The sequence below is a fragment of the Sander vitreus genome, chromosome 5, assembly GCF_031162955.1.
Source record: "Sander vitreus isolate 19-12246 chromosome 5, sanVit1, whole genome shotgun sequence".
In the NCBI taxonomy this organism is placed as follows: Eukaryota; Metazoa; Chordata; class Actinopteri; order Perciformes; family Percidae; genus Sander; species Sander vitreus.
The window spans coordinates 30,592,432-30,606,014 of record NC_135859.1 but is presented as its reverse complement, the minus strand read 5'-3'; the positions used below and the strand labels follow the sequence as shown (position 1 = coordinate 30,606,014).

Sequence of the window (13,583 nt, the reverse complement as noted above, 5' to 3'; positions counted from 1 at the left end):
ACTCATCAGCGAATGGTCTAACTAACTCACTTCATAAACTCAACAACACACATGGTTTAGCAATCAGTACAAGGTCCATCAGATAATACCTCCACACACCAGCATACTCAGCCCACACGTGCCCTTGGTGAGGAACAGATGTGAGCAAGAGGAACAAATGGAAATCCACATGGACTCAGAAGAACTCCAACGCCTGTCCTCGGTTTCTGGCGTGTGTCTTCTTCTGTAGGAGGACACGGAGGGTTTAATGTATGGTGATGCATCCGTCATAGCACACCTCGGTTGGACATTTTGTTGACAGCTGCTTTTAGAAAACAATACCTAAAGTGTGAAGGTATGGGGGGGGGGGAATTACTGAAAACGCACATGCAGGCACACCACCACCTCTTTAACAAACCTGAGCTCGCTCTCTCTCTCTCCCTCTCTCTCTCCCTCCCTCCCTCTCTCCCTCCCTCCCTCCCCCCCAGTCGATACCCAGCAAAACTTGGCGGCAGATGTTGCTGTGCTAAGTTGGCTCTGAAGTGCCTCCCCAGCTCCCTGGTCTCACCGACAACACAGTCAAACCACATTAGATCTCTTTATTTGTGCCTGGGGCAAGTTCGGCACTGCAGCTGTGTCCACCCCCATTCTACCTTTGGTGTTGAAGGCCCTTGGGCGCTAAATGTGAGACCAGAAAAAAAAAAGAGAGAAAAAAAACTGTTTCACTTTCATTTTCTGTCTCTGTCTCTCTTCTGCATCTGCTGACAATCCAGCAGTCTGGCTCCGGGCAGCAGCACTGAGGGAGGGAGGGTCAGGAAGGGAGTCTGCTGAAGGAGGGAAGAGGGGTGAGGATAGAAGCTCGGCAAGGAAAGTGGGAGGTGAGGGGGTAGTATGGACACCGGGTCCCCGTGCTGAACAGATGTCTGTGACAACCTGCTTCCTTACACCTGTACGAGTCCTTGTAACCCCGCGGATGCAGCCGCTGAAAAATTCATGACCCTCGTGGTTTCCTGTCTGCCATCAAAGACCACTGCCCTTCCTCCCCTCCCCTTCCTCCGCTGCTCCTCTCCCTCATACACGTCACCGCTGCCCACTCTGCCATCTACACCTAACCTCCCAGCAGAAAGTCCAGACTCCTCTCACTTTGATCAAGTCAAGTTTATCTGTTCAGCCCAATATCACACGCATGTCTCATTAATACCAGGCTACTAACTCACCATCAGCTCTCTAAGAAGACAAGACGTTGGTTATTGTCTTGCTGGAAATACTGTGTTGAAATTAATTAAAAAACATCATGACTCACTTAAAAAAAACAAAAAACATTTTAATTTTTACCAATATTCAGTCGTCTACTGCTCCGTTAGGATGTAACTTCAAACACACACAAGCACCGTGGCCTCCTGTTTGATTGGCCATGTCTGCTGTGTACAGTCTTAATCAAAGACTTAAAAGTGGAGTTTGGCGCAGTGATCGGCATGTGAATGCAGTGAGCCAGCGGTGCCGAGGACTGCACTGACAGCTTTTCTTCCATGTGTCCTTCGCTCCTGAGTACTTCGACATAACTGTGTTTACTCACCAGTGGGCTTCACTCCCAAACAGTTTGCTCGGAGCGAATGAGCTGACCTCTTGTGTGGGAACATCCATCATCTTTTACACTGTGGGAGCTGCAGCCATGATGTTTCCACATTCTGCCCTTTTTATGCTTAAAAGTCAAACTCAGTTGGATTATTATATATTGGGCAGAGGATTCGTTGTCATTTCAACACGTCTTTCCAACAAGCATACTGCAGGAAAATATGCAGGTCTGGTCAAACCTTGTCCTCAAGACACAACACAAACGGCTCCAGCCCATTTGTTAACAATTTATCATGGCAGTGAAGCCAACTCACATCATACTTGTGTCCTTTTTGCCTTTACAAGGAGCACACAAAAAAGACAAAACGCTTTTGAGACAGACACTTACGACTGGCCTGCACTGGCATTACTTGAGACTAGCAAAGAAAGCATTGAGTATGTGATTAGTAGGTCAAGAGATGTCTAGGTGACTCCTAGCCAAGTTTAAACGTGGTTAACGTGGCTTTGGTTAAAAAGTTGAAGTTTTCTAAAAGGTCTAGGTTACATATAACTGCTGTTGACAGCATTTCAGTTATTATATGCACTATACTGTATGTAGCAGGTCCCAACTACATGTTGGAATATGGCCACTGACTATACAAGTTTAAAAAAAATCATACATGTCTAAAAACTAGCATTTCAACTGAATTTTGCTCAGATTTAACCATGATATCTGGACATCTTTTGACCTAGCATTTGTTCATGTTTACTTTTTAGAGTGCATCTTCTGGCATTCTGAGTTTTTCTAAAGAGCACTGGGTAGCAACTGGCAGGCTCGCAGCTGGCCGACCGGCTCAGTTTTTTCCATGTTCTACAGAGCAGTAAACGTTATTCCACTTGAGACTTTTTCAGTCTGACATCATTCTATGAACCATTAAAAAACTCTTCTCAGACCACTGTGTGAAGAGGAAGTGCCCACCAAAGTGGATAAAAGACATCAGGGATTACGTTTATACAGTAGGTATGTGTGTGCAGATGAGTCATTTTTTTCCTGTACAGCTTATTCAATACTTCATTTCATTTACAAACTACTGTACAAAAGTGTGTAGGAGTGACTACATAAAAAGAGATCCATGAAAATCAGTTTCTGGGCCTGAAATCTGGTTACAAAAAACGAAAACTAAATGCTCCACCTTCTGCAAACTGATTCTAATGTATGTTATTCATTTTGAGATACAGCTCAGTGTTTTACACCCTGTGCTGTGGTTTGTTGGATCAACTGCTGCTGTAAAAAAGCTAAGAACATTTCAAAACATCTGGTTAACTCTGACTTGGTGGCGGTTTGTGAGCAGCGGGCTGTCCTAACCGCCTGCAAGGTATCAGGTTTCAGTGTGTCTGTTTGTGGAGCCGATATGCCTCCTCTTCTCTGACGGATGTTGAAAGAAAGTCAAGAGTTTGACCATATTAGGTTGTCCCTGTCATGCTTCCCTCGGTGAGCCGTTGCAGCTCACATCGGTCCAGTTAGGTAACAACAACACAATGCTTAACTCGTGCCAGCAGCTTCCTGTGCTAAGAGCCAGTACACAGATTAGTGTACCTCCACAACTGTAATTCAATACTGCAATAAAATAATACGTTCTTAACTCTAATTGTGGTGACTCAAAAGATTTAGAAGGATCAAATACTCAAATTAGGTCATTCCAAAGATCACAATAGTCACTATTAGGACTTTTATAGAAGGGTTACAACAACATTAAAAAGTCAAAAAAGAAGAAGACCATGCACACTGCTGACTGATGCGGGGAATACTCTATTTATATCCCTGAATACCACAAACTGCATAGCGGACCACTGATGACATTTTGACTCATGCCCTTCAGGCTTTAGGTTTGTGCAGCTAAAAACGCAACACAACACTCTGACGCTGATTAACTATATCCCACATACACCCTACAGTAAAAACACCCACGTACACTTCCACTGTTTATTCAATCTTGCATGCCTCTGCATATTTGCATGGTTTGTATTTTAGGCGTCCCTGCAAATAAATTTTTCCACTGGGAACAGGAGTGTCAAGAGCTGAAAGCGTTATAGGTTCTTTTCCCTGGCTTACCTTGTCTGAATCTGTGGGTCGCATGAGGGAAACTCTGTCATACTGCCGCCCCAGCAGAGCCCACAAAGCGTCGAGACGACCCTGATAAAAAAGAAAAATGGGATTTTAGTTCAGCAACATGACATTTTGAGTGAGTACTGAAGTTTTTTTTTTTTTTTAACTCTTTGTAACAAAATAATATACTGTAAGCTCAAAGGACTAATTCCTAGCTTTTAGGTGCTGAATGAAGACGACAAGAGGCTGTTAAATGCTTGAAAGCGCTAGTAAGTGGACCCCTGACCTGATGATTCTGTTACATAATATATCAAATGACAAACATTGTTAGTTAGAGGGAAGATAACTGCAAAACATTCACACTGAAAGACAACAAACCCCCAACATCTTCAGTCCAATCAGTTGCTGTAGTAACGCTCACCTTGATGGGAGTGTACCATTTGGTCTCGTTTTGATGGTAGGTGGGGGCAGCCCTCGGAGTGGGACGTTTGATCATCGGCTCCTCTACATCCTCTGGTATGGACACTACGGCGTTCTTGGCTTTCTCCAGCCTGGCCCCCTCCTCGGTCGAGCCCTTCTCGCCCCAGCGCACCTGGAGAGGTAAAAACCACACACAGGACCAGTTTAAGAGACACAAATAGCTCATTCTGGTTTTTTTTTTTACGTTCATACTTTACAAAATATCAAAATTACATTTGTGCTGAACCTATTAGTCGAGTAACTGGTTAGTCAATCGTAGGGCTGGGCAGGTTATCTTCAATGAAAAATAAGTCAATGGCAAAAATGCCAAACCTTTCCTGGTTCCAGCTTCTCAAATATGGGGATTTGCTGCTTTTCTCTGTTTGATATAATTGAAGTACTACTACTGTTTTGGTTGAAATAACATCTTGAGGACATCCGCTTGGACTTTGGCTTATAACGTCCACCACAATTTCCCAAAACAAAGACAAACAACCGTACTGCAGCAAATTAGGATTTCACTTTCATTAAATTGGGGAATAAACGAGAGCTAGACAAAAAAATTTAGAAGAATGATCAAAATTGAAGCCACAGAGCTGGATATATCCTGTCATAAACTGTAAGTGTCATAAACTACTAAATATCATCCATAGCAGCCAATAACGAGGCAGAGGAGGGAGTTGGACTACTGCTATCACTATATTATCCATGAGAAAATGAAATGACTTGAAAACCTGTTTTTGCTTTTATTAATAAGCACATTTGCATGTGGTATAATGTGTTATTGTGTGAGCGTGTGAATGCAGGCCTGTGTGTTAGTTAAGCTGTCCTGCTTCTTAATTGAATTCATCACATCTGTTGCAGGGAGGAGATAAAAAAAACAAAAAATCCACCGTCACATAAATGGGGAGAGGTGATTAATTAGCAACACAGTTTTCAAGCTGTAGGTTAAGCCGTGACAATATAGAACAGCTTTTCAGAATCATCTCTGGGATACATCTCTGGTCTGCCGCATCAACAAAAGAGAAGGCTGCGATGAATAAAAGATACGTTGTCACCTCAGCCGGCTCAATACGCGGTTGAAATATTGGCAGCGGCAGATCGGTGGAGGCGGTTTTCTCAGCATGATGTCTTAAATGTGGATGAAGAGGAGAGTGCAGGTTGATCTTAAAACGCACCTCGTTCTCCATCTGCAGGGGAGGGGGGGGGGGTTCCAGAAGTGGAGACGGGCCTGTCGGTGGGAATCAATCTGCTACAGATAGAAGGGAGCATGGGATAGCCAGGCTCGCAGCTCACCAACACTCGTGGGGGAAAAAGTTAAAAGATTGGAGCTCCCTGAGGCTGGTTGGAAATCCCTGCAACGCCACCAACTTCCTCGGGGCTGAGAAGCGCTAGGGGGTAAAACAGCGAGGGGGGAGGAGGGGAGCTCGCCTTTAAACCTGGATTCCCTTCGGAGGAGGCGGATAACAAAAGGGGCTGCCAAGGTTTGGGAGTTGAGAAGGGGGAGGTGGAGAGGAGAAGTGGGTGAGGTGGATATGTCAAGATGACAGCCGCACTCAATCCTTCATCATGGCAATGACTTGATCCAATCAGGCCCAGACGGCCAAGGACGAGATGGCAGGGCCTGTCATGTCAGAGGCATCAGTGGACTGACGAGGACAGCGGGCCGGCCGGTCAGTCAGCCGGTCCCTCCTCTTGCTGCCTGTGTTACTCAACAAACTTGTAGCTTCAGAGAAAACACTGCCTGTCAGCAGTTTTTGTCTAAACATGGTGCACGTTCACAGGATACCAGCTGTCAGAAATGTGACTGCTGTCAGAAATGTTCCTGCTGTCTCGGATTTTTGTAGGATTTCAGCTCCTTTTAGCTGGTTAGATTTGATAAGAGAAGATTGCCCTAATGTTTAAACAATTTGCAGCTCAAATCACTTCACACGGAGACAACTTCAAGGAGATTCATGTGTCAAACACAATGGAAGAGACTTTGAGTCTTTGTGACTGCGATGAAAGTGTTTCATGTTCCTGAAAGCAATATGTCGGGGGATAATATCTAGGCTCTGACCTCCATGCGTTTGATCCCTCCAGCTCCTCTTCCTCCATAGTATGATGCGTCCACAGTCGGCCACTTCTTCTTGGGAAGCTCCTCTGGCTCCTTAAAAAGAAAAAGGGAAATTAGAGACTCATACTCATGTACACTATAAATAAGTGTATTGTAGTTGGAGCCATGTGAAAACTTTATTCTTGTAAACGACATCTATCAACCATAATACGTGGACAAAAAGGAAGGTAGTGCACTTGCTATTGTTCTATTTTCTTTCAATTCCACGTATCAATATTTGAATGTACTTCACAACAGGAAAGACTCATTTTCGTCATTTTGTCAGGAAGGAAGAGACACTCATGTCCTTACTTCTGCTACAGCCATCAATTCTTACTACATGGTTTAAGAAATTTAAAATATTTAAACTAAATAACAAGTTAATTTCCTTCATTATTTTTCATTTCTCTGCAGATGAATCGAGTTTTGCCAAGGGAGCTCTTAAAATCTAGTGTTGATTAAAGACCCAAACCTGTTTTTGCATAATGTTATGATATGATTTTCAAGGACAAATGGCTTATTCAACATTAAAAAAAGGTCATTAAACACATTTGTTTACTTTCATTCAGAGAGTAAGAAGAAAAGACCTCCAACACTCTCATGTCTGTGCAAGTACAGAGCTTGGGCCAGGAAGTGATTAGCTTAGCTTAGCATTAAGACTGAAAGCACATGAAACATCGAACCCGGCTTTGTCCAAAGTTAAGACATCCACCTACGAGCACCTTTTGAAGCTCACTAATAAACACCTTATATCTTGTTTGTTTAATTTGTACATAAAACAGAAATGTATGGCTCTATAGCTTCATACACAACACAAAATAAAACGTGAGTGGAAACAATCTTCTCATCAAACTCTTGGAAAGAAAGTCAATAAACCCAGTTTCAAAAATTGTGGAAATATTCCTTTAAAAATGTTTTGAAGCTAAATTAATGTTGATGATATTCTTGTTTAAGTCATATTCAACATGGTATATTGAAGTGCAGTATATAGTCTGGGACTTTGTTTGATGATCATTTTTTCAAAATACTGTAATTCTACACACTTTTGAAAATATCATGGCATTAATTTGAATATTCTGATATTGTGACAACACTATAGCAATGTACTCACAGGTGGTGGAGGACGGGACGGTGGAGGAGGTGGCGGCGGGTCTTTGATGACCTGGAAAAACAGAAAAAGCAAAAGAGCGTCAGCACAAAGTCTATCAGGGGACGTATACACACACACACACACGCTCGAACCTTGTCAAACCGAGCATAGACGAGGCTGACGGAGGTGATTCGTGACAGGTGACTGAGTCAAACAGAGACGTCCCCTGAGCTCGTCTCAAAGCGGAGATGCTGCCGCTGCCAGGACGCTCTGTAACTGCAACTGGCACCCCATCGCCCCGCTGACTAGTGATTACAAGGATTCTGCTTGTAAACCAACATCAGGGGCCCCCCGTGCAAAATAAAGAAAAGCAGAAAATCAACTTGTTGACAGGGGAGTCTTTGGGGTGAGCACCGCTGCCCGTTTAGCTCTTAATTAATTGGATTGGGTTCAGTGCTCCCAAGCAATCCCCCCAATCATAAAGTCCTAAGGAGTTAATTAGCTCCAATGAGATACAGAGGAGGAGGCTCGGGCTCAGCTCCAAGCCCCTGTCTGCGTGGAAGATGTGTGCGCACGCGCACACACACACACACACACACACACACACACACACACACACACACACACACACACACACACACACACACACACACACACACACACACACACACACACACACACACACACACACACACACGACCAGCGGCATTGTTCATGACAACACTGGATGACATGGCACCTGAGGAGCAGGTTGTCCACAATGTGATTCCACTCAAGGACAAGATGCCTCTACTGGGTTTTTCAGATGTGCATCGCAAAGCAAAGAGCCGCCTGACACTGACATTTGTCAGGTGTCAGTCAGACGCTTCACATACTGATGTCCAACTTTTTACTGCAAGATTGCTGAAGACACCACTGCCACTCACTCCATCTGTAAGAGGGATCACGCTGGAAAGATGTGTAGCGTTTTCAGGTTTCAGGAGCTGGAAGTCACAGTCACTACAGAGAGCAGGGCTGTAACTCCTAAAACAGAGTCCCTTTCTGTGGTGTCTGAAGATTGTGGGATTTAAGTAACCATACATGCATAGCCCCCAATTGACAGTACAGTAGCTGGCCTATAAATACTGCATCTATAATTACAGTGAGGACATTTCTCAACTTGAGGAGTGCGGCAAAGTGGAAGACAGACCTTTGTCCATTAGTCATCAAAGACAGATACTTCACTGTCATCACTGGTTATGCATTTGCTAAATTGGTTTTGGAGGAAGAAACAAGCAATGTAATAATGGCATATCATAGATCCTAACAGCTGTTTCATTCACTGTTAAGCACAGGGATACCATCACGCTCTCCACATACTGTTGTCATTAGAATAATGAAAAATTATCAATTAGGGTTAATTAATTGCTCTCTGACACACAACTGGCGGTAAGCAAATCCAGTGAAGGTCTACTGGTAGCCTCTCCATACGCTGATTAACGTCATTTCAGCCACACCTTCCGTTGACAGGATTATCTCTTTTTATTAAGTAATTATGCAGCAGATTTTCTGGACATATTGTGGGATAAATAAAGCCTTATACAAATGACGGGGCTCTGCTGTTCTTTCCCAGCTACCTGATGGACAGATGTGAAGAGGAGCGCTCAGCGGCGTAATTAAAAACTAAACCGCAGGATACTTAGCCGCCTGACATCAGCCCCAGCGGCTCGCCACAACAGCCACGACTCCGGAGGGAATCGGACCAATCAGAGGGGCTCGGAGCACCGCTCCCATATGGCTGTCTCCAGAACTGTCCAACTGGACTTAATCCGTTCGTTCCCAACCTACAGCTCAAACCGTGTTGTGTCAAGCTGTTTCAGGAGGCTTATCGTGATGGATCAGTGGTAGGTAGCATATTTAGAAATTTAAAAATTATTTGTGTTTTTAATGAGGGGCAAATTAACCCGTTTGTAGAAAATATTGATTCTGAGGGGAACAGAAACAAAAGAAGATAAAAGTTCTGCATCGGAGAGCAACGCTGACAACTTTGAGCATGAAATCACATGACGTAATCTGAGATTATTAACATATTAAGCACCAACTGAGTTGGACAATAGTCCAAAAGTGCATCCAATTTAGCAGTGAATCATTTGCAATTTGGAAAAACTGGCGATGTAATTCAAAACTACATCTCCGATTCTCAATCCTTTGATTTGAACTAAAGGCTATGCCATTCTGAGTTTAATTTCCAAACAAATCATAAACAAAGAAATTACCACTCCACAGATTGTATGACCTCTCTCTTGGCATCAATCCATGTGGGGGAGAGAGAGGGGGAGAGAGAGAGAGGGGGAGAGGGAGAGAGAGAGAGAGAGAGAGAGAGAGAGTGTGGGAAAGAGGTTGGGCGTGTGCGTGCGTGTGTGGGGCCTCATCCCGACTGCTGAAACCTGGCAGACTGGGGGTTTAAATATTAACAAGCCACACATGGCCCTCCTATTCTGCCGCGTCCCTCGATGGAAGGCAACAGCAGCTCTCTCCACCAAGACAAACACGTTCGCGGCCAGACATGCTGCAGGGGGTTTACATTTTAATGCCTTTGTTGGTTCTCCAAAATATGCTTCCATCTCATCCTGGATGGGCTCCCTTCAGGTCCACAAAGCCAGGTGACGTCTATCATTTAAGGGGCGGCGCGGGTGAGCGGGAAGCGGTGGTGGAGGGCAAATTTGCCTTCATCAGATCTCGGCAGAAAAAAAGCAGAGGCACAGAAAAAGACCAGGGTGTACCATCTGCAGCCCCTCTCTCATAGCCCCAAACGATAATCTGTTGTGGATATTTGTAAATGGTTAAGTGGGTGAGGCTGTTTTTCCAAAGGGGATGAAAGCAGTTCTCATGAATATCCAGACTAAAGAAGTTTAAACAATGGATTACAGAAAGAAATACCTTCCACCAAGCACAATCAAGTTGTTGAAAGGGAAACAATAAAAAGGACAGCTCAGAATTTCAAGATTCATTAATTACACACAGCCTCAAGTTCCACCTTAACAAACACTGTCCACATGGGACCAGTGACGTGGCGATGTGTGGAACCAATGATAACCTAACGTCCACATTTGCAGTTACTAATGAAATTCTCTTTAATCACCAGAGCCTCTAAACCTGAGTCAATATTATGTATTTTGTCCTTTCAAAACTCCTGCATGCTGCCATTTATTTGTACTTAGTCTCGCTTTGCCAGACCTTCCTCCACCGCGGCACTGCGGAGGTGGAGGGTCTGGCTAGTCTGCACAGCATTCCGGGATGGGAGAAAAACGTGCTCTGGTTTATTGGCATTTCTTTAAACCATATCACAATCGTCTTAGGGAGTGCTAGGCACCGGTAAAAGCTGTGTTGCCGCTGCAAAATAGACTCGGGAAGGAACTTGTTTAGGTGGAACGTGTACGCTCAAAAGTTGTTTTAGTCATGCAACTCAGATTGTCAAACTCAAGATTGGACAGATAGTATATAGCTGTCTGGATTTACCGTGCAAAGATCTGAGAAAGGGTTAAACTAACCCTAACCTAAACCCCTATGCATGGGCGCCTGCTCCACCAGGTGAGCCACCATTTAGCCAAACAGCACCGGGAACATAGCTATGTACAGCAACAGCAACTCCCTGCATTCATACAAATTCATTATAACTATATAATGAGATCTTTAGCCAATATTGACTTGCTTTCACAGTTTTGTTTATACCTCAAAAGGTGGAGTCTGTGATTCTGGAGAACAATTATTGATATTTAAATAAATAAAAAAATAAAAACTCTCCTATCAGTTCTTTTTCTTACCATCCGTCTCGCTCCCACTGCCTTTCTCTTTATACATCCATGTTCTTTCCCGTGTCCTTGTGTTGCTCGGACAACTTTGTTTGTTTCCCATTTACAGAGCCAGGGCAGAGTATGAACATCGGATGTTTTTTCCACACACACACACACACACACACACACACACACACCGAACTGACAGTTAGAGGTCCATGAGGCGATATTGGCTAAATTTGACAAAATGTGTATTGGATTGGAATTGCTGACTCCACCTTTAAGGGCCCTGAAAACACATTTTTTTCAAACAACCTCTTACTTTAGTGATATATAGTGAGTTTGACAAGAACACACTATTTTCTGCCAAAGTTATAACAGTTTGGGTTTCACATGAGACATTTCTGTTTGTGCCGTTTTCCTCTGCGCCATTCTCACTGGCTTTAAGTGGAAAGAACTTGCGTTGAAAAAAACATGACGTCACGCAGCACTTTGAGCTGCATTTTATGTTATAAAAGTTGCTATATAAATAAAGTGTATTATTATATTACTAGTATTGCCTCCGTGCACCAATCAGGGTTTAACAATATGACTAAAAATGTTAAGACAGTTGGTGGGTTGTTTGCTTATGTTTCCAGCACCATCAATTAAATCTGATCAAACTCACCAGACCCACACAGTCCTGATGATGCAGGTTTGTTTCTGAGTAACAACTAAGGAGGTTTTCCAACCTTTAACTCTGATTGTTGCATATATGGTCAGGAATATTTAAAGTTAAAGAGAAATACTTTAACTTTAACTAATCAGCCACCCTTTTTCACAACGTCATTATTTCTGTTACTTTGGCTGATTGATATAGTTTAAAGCAACATAATGTCTGTGAATCTTTCTTTAGTATAATGTGTTCTTACTGGAAATAAAAAGAACTTCGAAGAGTGCATTGGCCTTCGATTGCTATGTTTCTTCCCAGTCAAATGTATATGTATGCTGCTAGTGCAGCTGGAAAAAGTCTTACTTGATGAAGAATTGAAAATCAAATTGTGTGCCTGTTAATAAGGCTTTATGGTATGCAAGAACTTTGTTGTAACTGGTATGTTTTTCCCCTTCTAATTTGGTCAAACCCAGATTTAGCAAAGCAAAACATGCGTTCTGCCCTTTCCTCACCAGATTTAGATACTGCCTCCATTCCTGATTAAAAAAGGAAGTTAGAGAAAAATAACAATAATTAGAGCTGTCAATCGATTAAAAAATGTAATCTAATTAATTACATACTCTGTGATTAATTAATCGAAATTAAATCGCATACATAATTAACTGTGCCTGAACCGATACTTTTTAAGAAAGTAAAAAAAGAAAAGAAAAAAAAGGGTACTAAACAACAGTTGGTGACATTAAAGAACGGCTTGTTTATTGCTAAGGCCATATGTTTAAATTAAATGATTTAATAATAATGTATAACTATAACAATAACTTATTTCACTAGTAAATTGCTGTTGAACGACAAAAACAACCACCAGATGGTAAAGGACATTTACAATAACTTCAAATGCACCACGAGGCTGTAGTTTACCAGTTTCATTGAACGCACCGTCTGTGTTGTTTCTCCGACGGCAGCTGCAGATTGTTACACACCGGTGTTGAATCCTCTACAGTAAAACACAGTCACACTTTACACCGTTTAGCGTTAGCTGTCAGCATTGTAACCGTGTTTAATCCAGCTACTAGCTAGCGGTAGGCTAACGTTAGCTGCTGTCGAGTATAGCGTTAACTAGCGTCACGTGCAGCGGTGTTTGTGTTGCCTGTATCGTCTTCAGAGCATCAGAGAGAAGCGCAGACATATCAGTGGCACCAGATTTCGGTAGCCATGGTTGGCAGGAAGAAGATTTTTACAAGTAAATGTTCTAATTAATGATCCAGGCAGAACATTCTCGTCTCCCTCCTTCATTTTACAGTCCAATGGTGGCTAGAACGGCTCCGGGTCAAACGTCAATATGGAATGGATTAATCTGAGTTATTTTTTTTTAACGCATTATTTTTTCTCAGATTAATTAATCGAAATGAACGCGTTATTTTGACAGCCCTAATAATAATAATAATAATAATAATAATAGTAGTAGGAGGATTCAGAGGCGAAGAATCCAAGGGCCAAACACAAAGTGCAGCTGAAATGAAACACTGACTGACAGGATTAGGGGAAAATTTTTGTGTTTACCGACAGAGTAAGTATTCTAAGCTGGAGCATGGGCATGAAAGATTCAAATGTGATTAAACCATTAATATTCTCTGTGATTATTATTAATCACTTCAGTCCCCAGGTAGGCCCAATATTAGTCCTGGGCAAACAGAGATTTTGTTAACTTCTAGGCAATCTGTCACTCACATTATTCTCTGGTTTTGTTTTTTAACATAGTTTGTTCACATGAAAATTACTTCATCTCGTCTCAGAACGTGTGTGGATCAGCCACTGATGTGCAGGATGTGGGCTCTTCACTTCCTGTTTGAGGTTCTTCCTCTGTGGTGTTGTTA

At 42.7% G+C, this 13,583-nt stretch overlaps 1 protein-coding gene across 1 annotated transcript in view; it reads right to left on the bottom strand.

The window, feature by feature from the left end:
• Nucleotides 1–13,583, bottom strand: part of antxr2a (ANTXR cell adhesion molecule 2a) — an 83,802-nt gene that overhangs the window by 39,226 nt on the left and 30,993 nt on the right. Inside the window, exons 13-16 of the mRNA XM_078251445.1 lie at nucleotides 7,306–7,356; nucleotides 6,159–6,248; nucleotides 4,062–4,232; nucleotides 3,647–3,727 (exon numbers count right to left, since the gene is read on the bottom strand). Coding sequence (XP_078107571.1) covers nucleotides 3,647–3,727; nucleotides 4,062–4,232; nucleotides 6,159–6,248; nucleotides 7,306–7,356 — 393 coding nt within the window. The remainder of the gene's footprint in view (nucleotides 1–3,646; nucleotides 3,728–4,061; nucleotides 4,233–6,158; nucleotides 6,249–7,305; nucleotides 7,357–13,583) is intronic.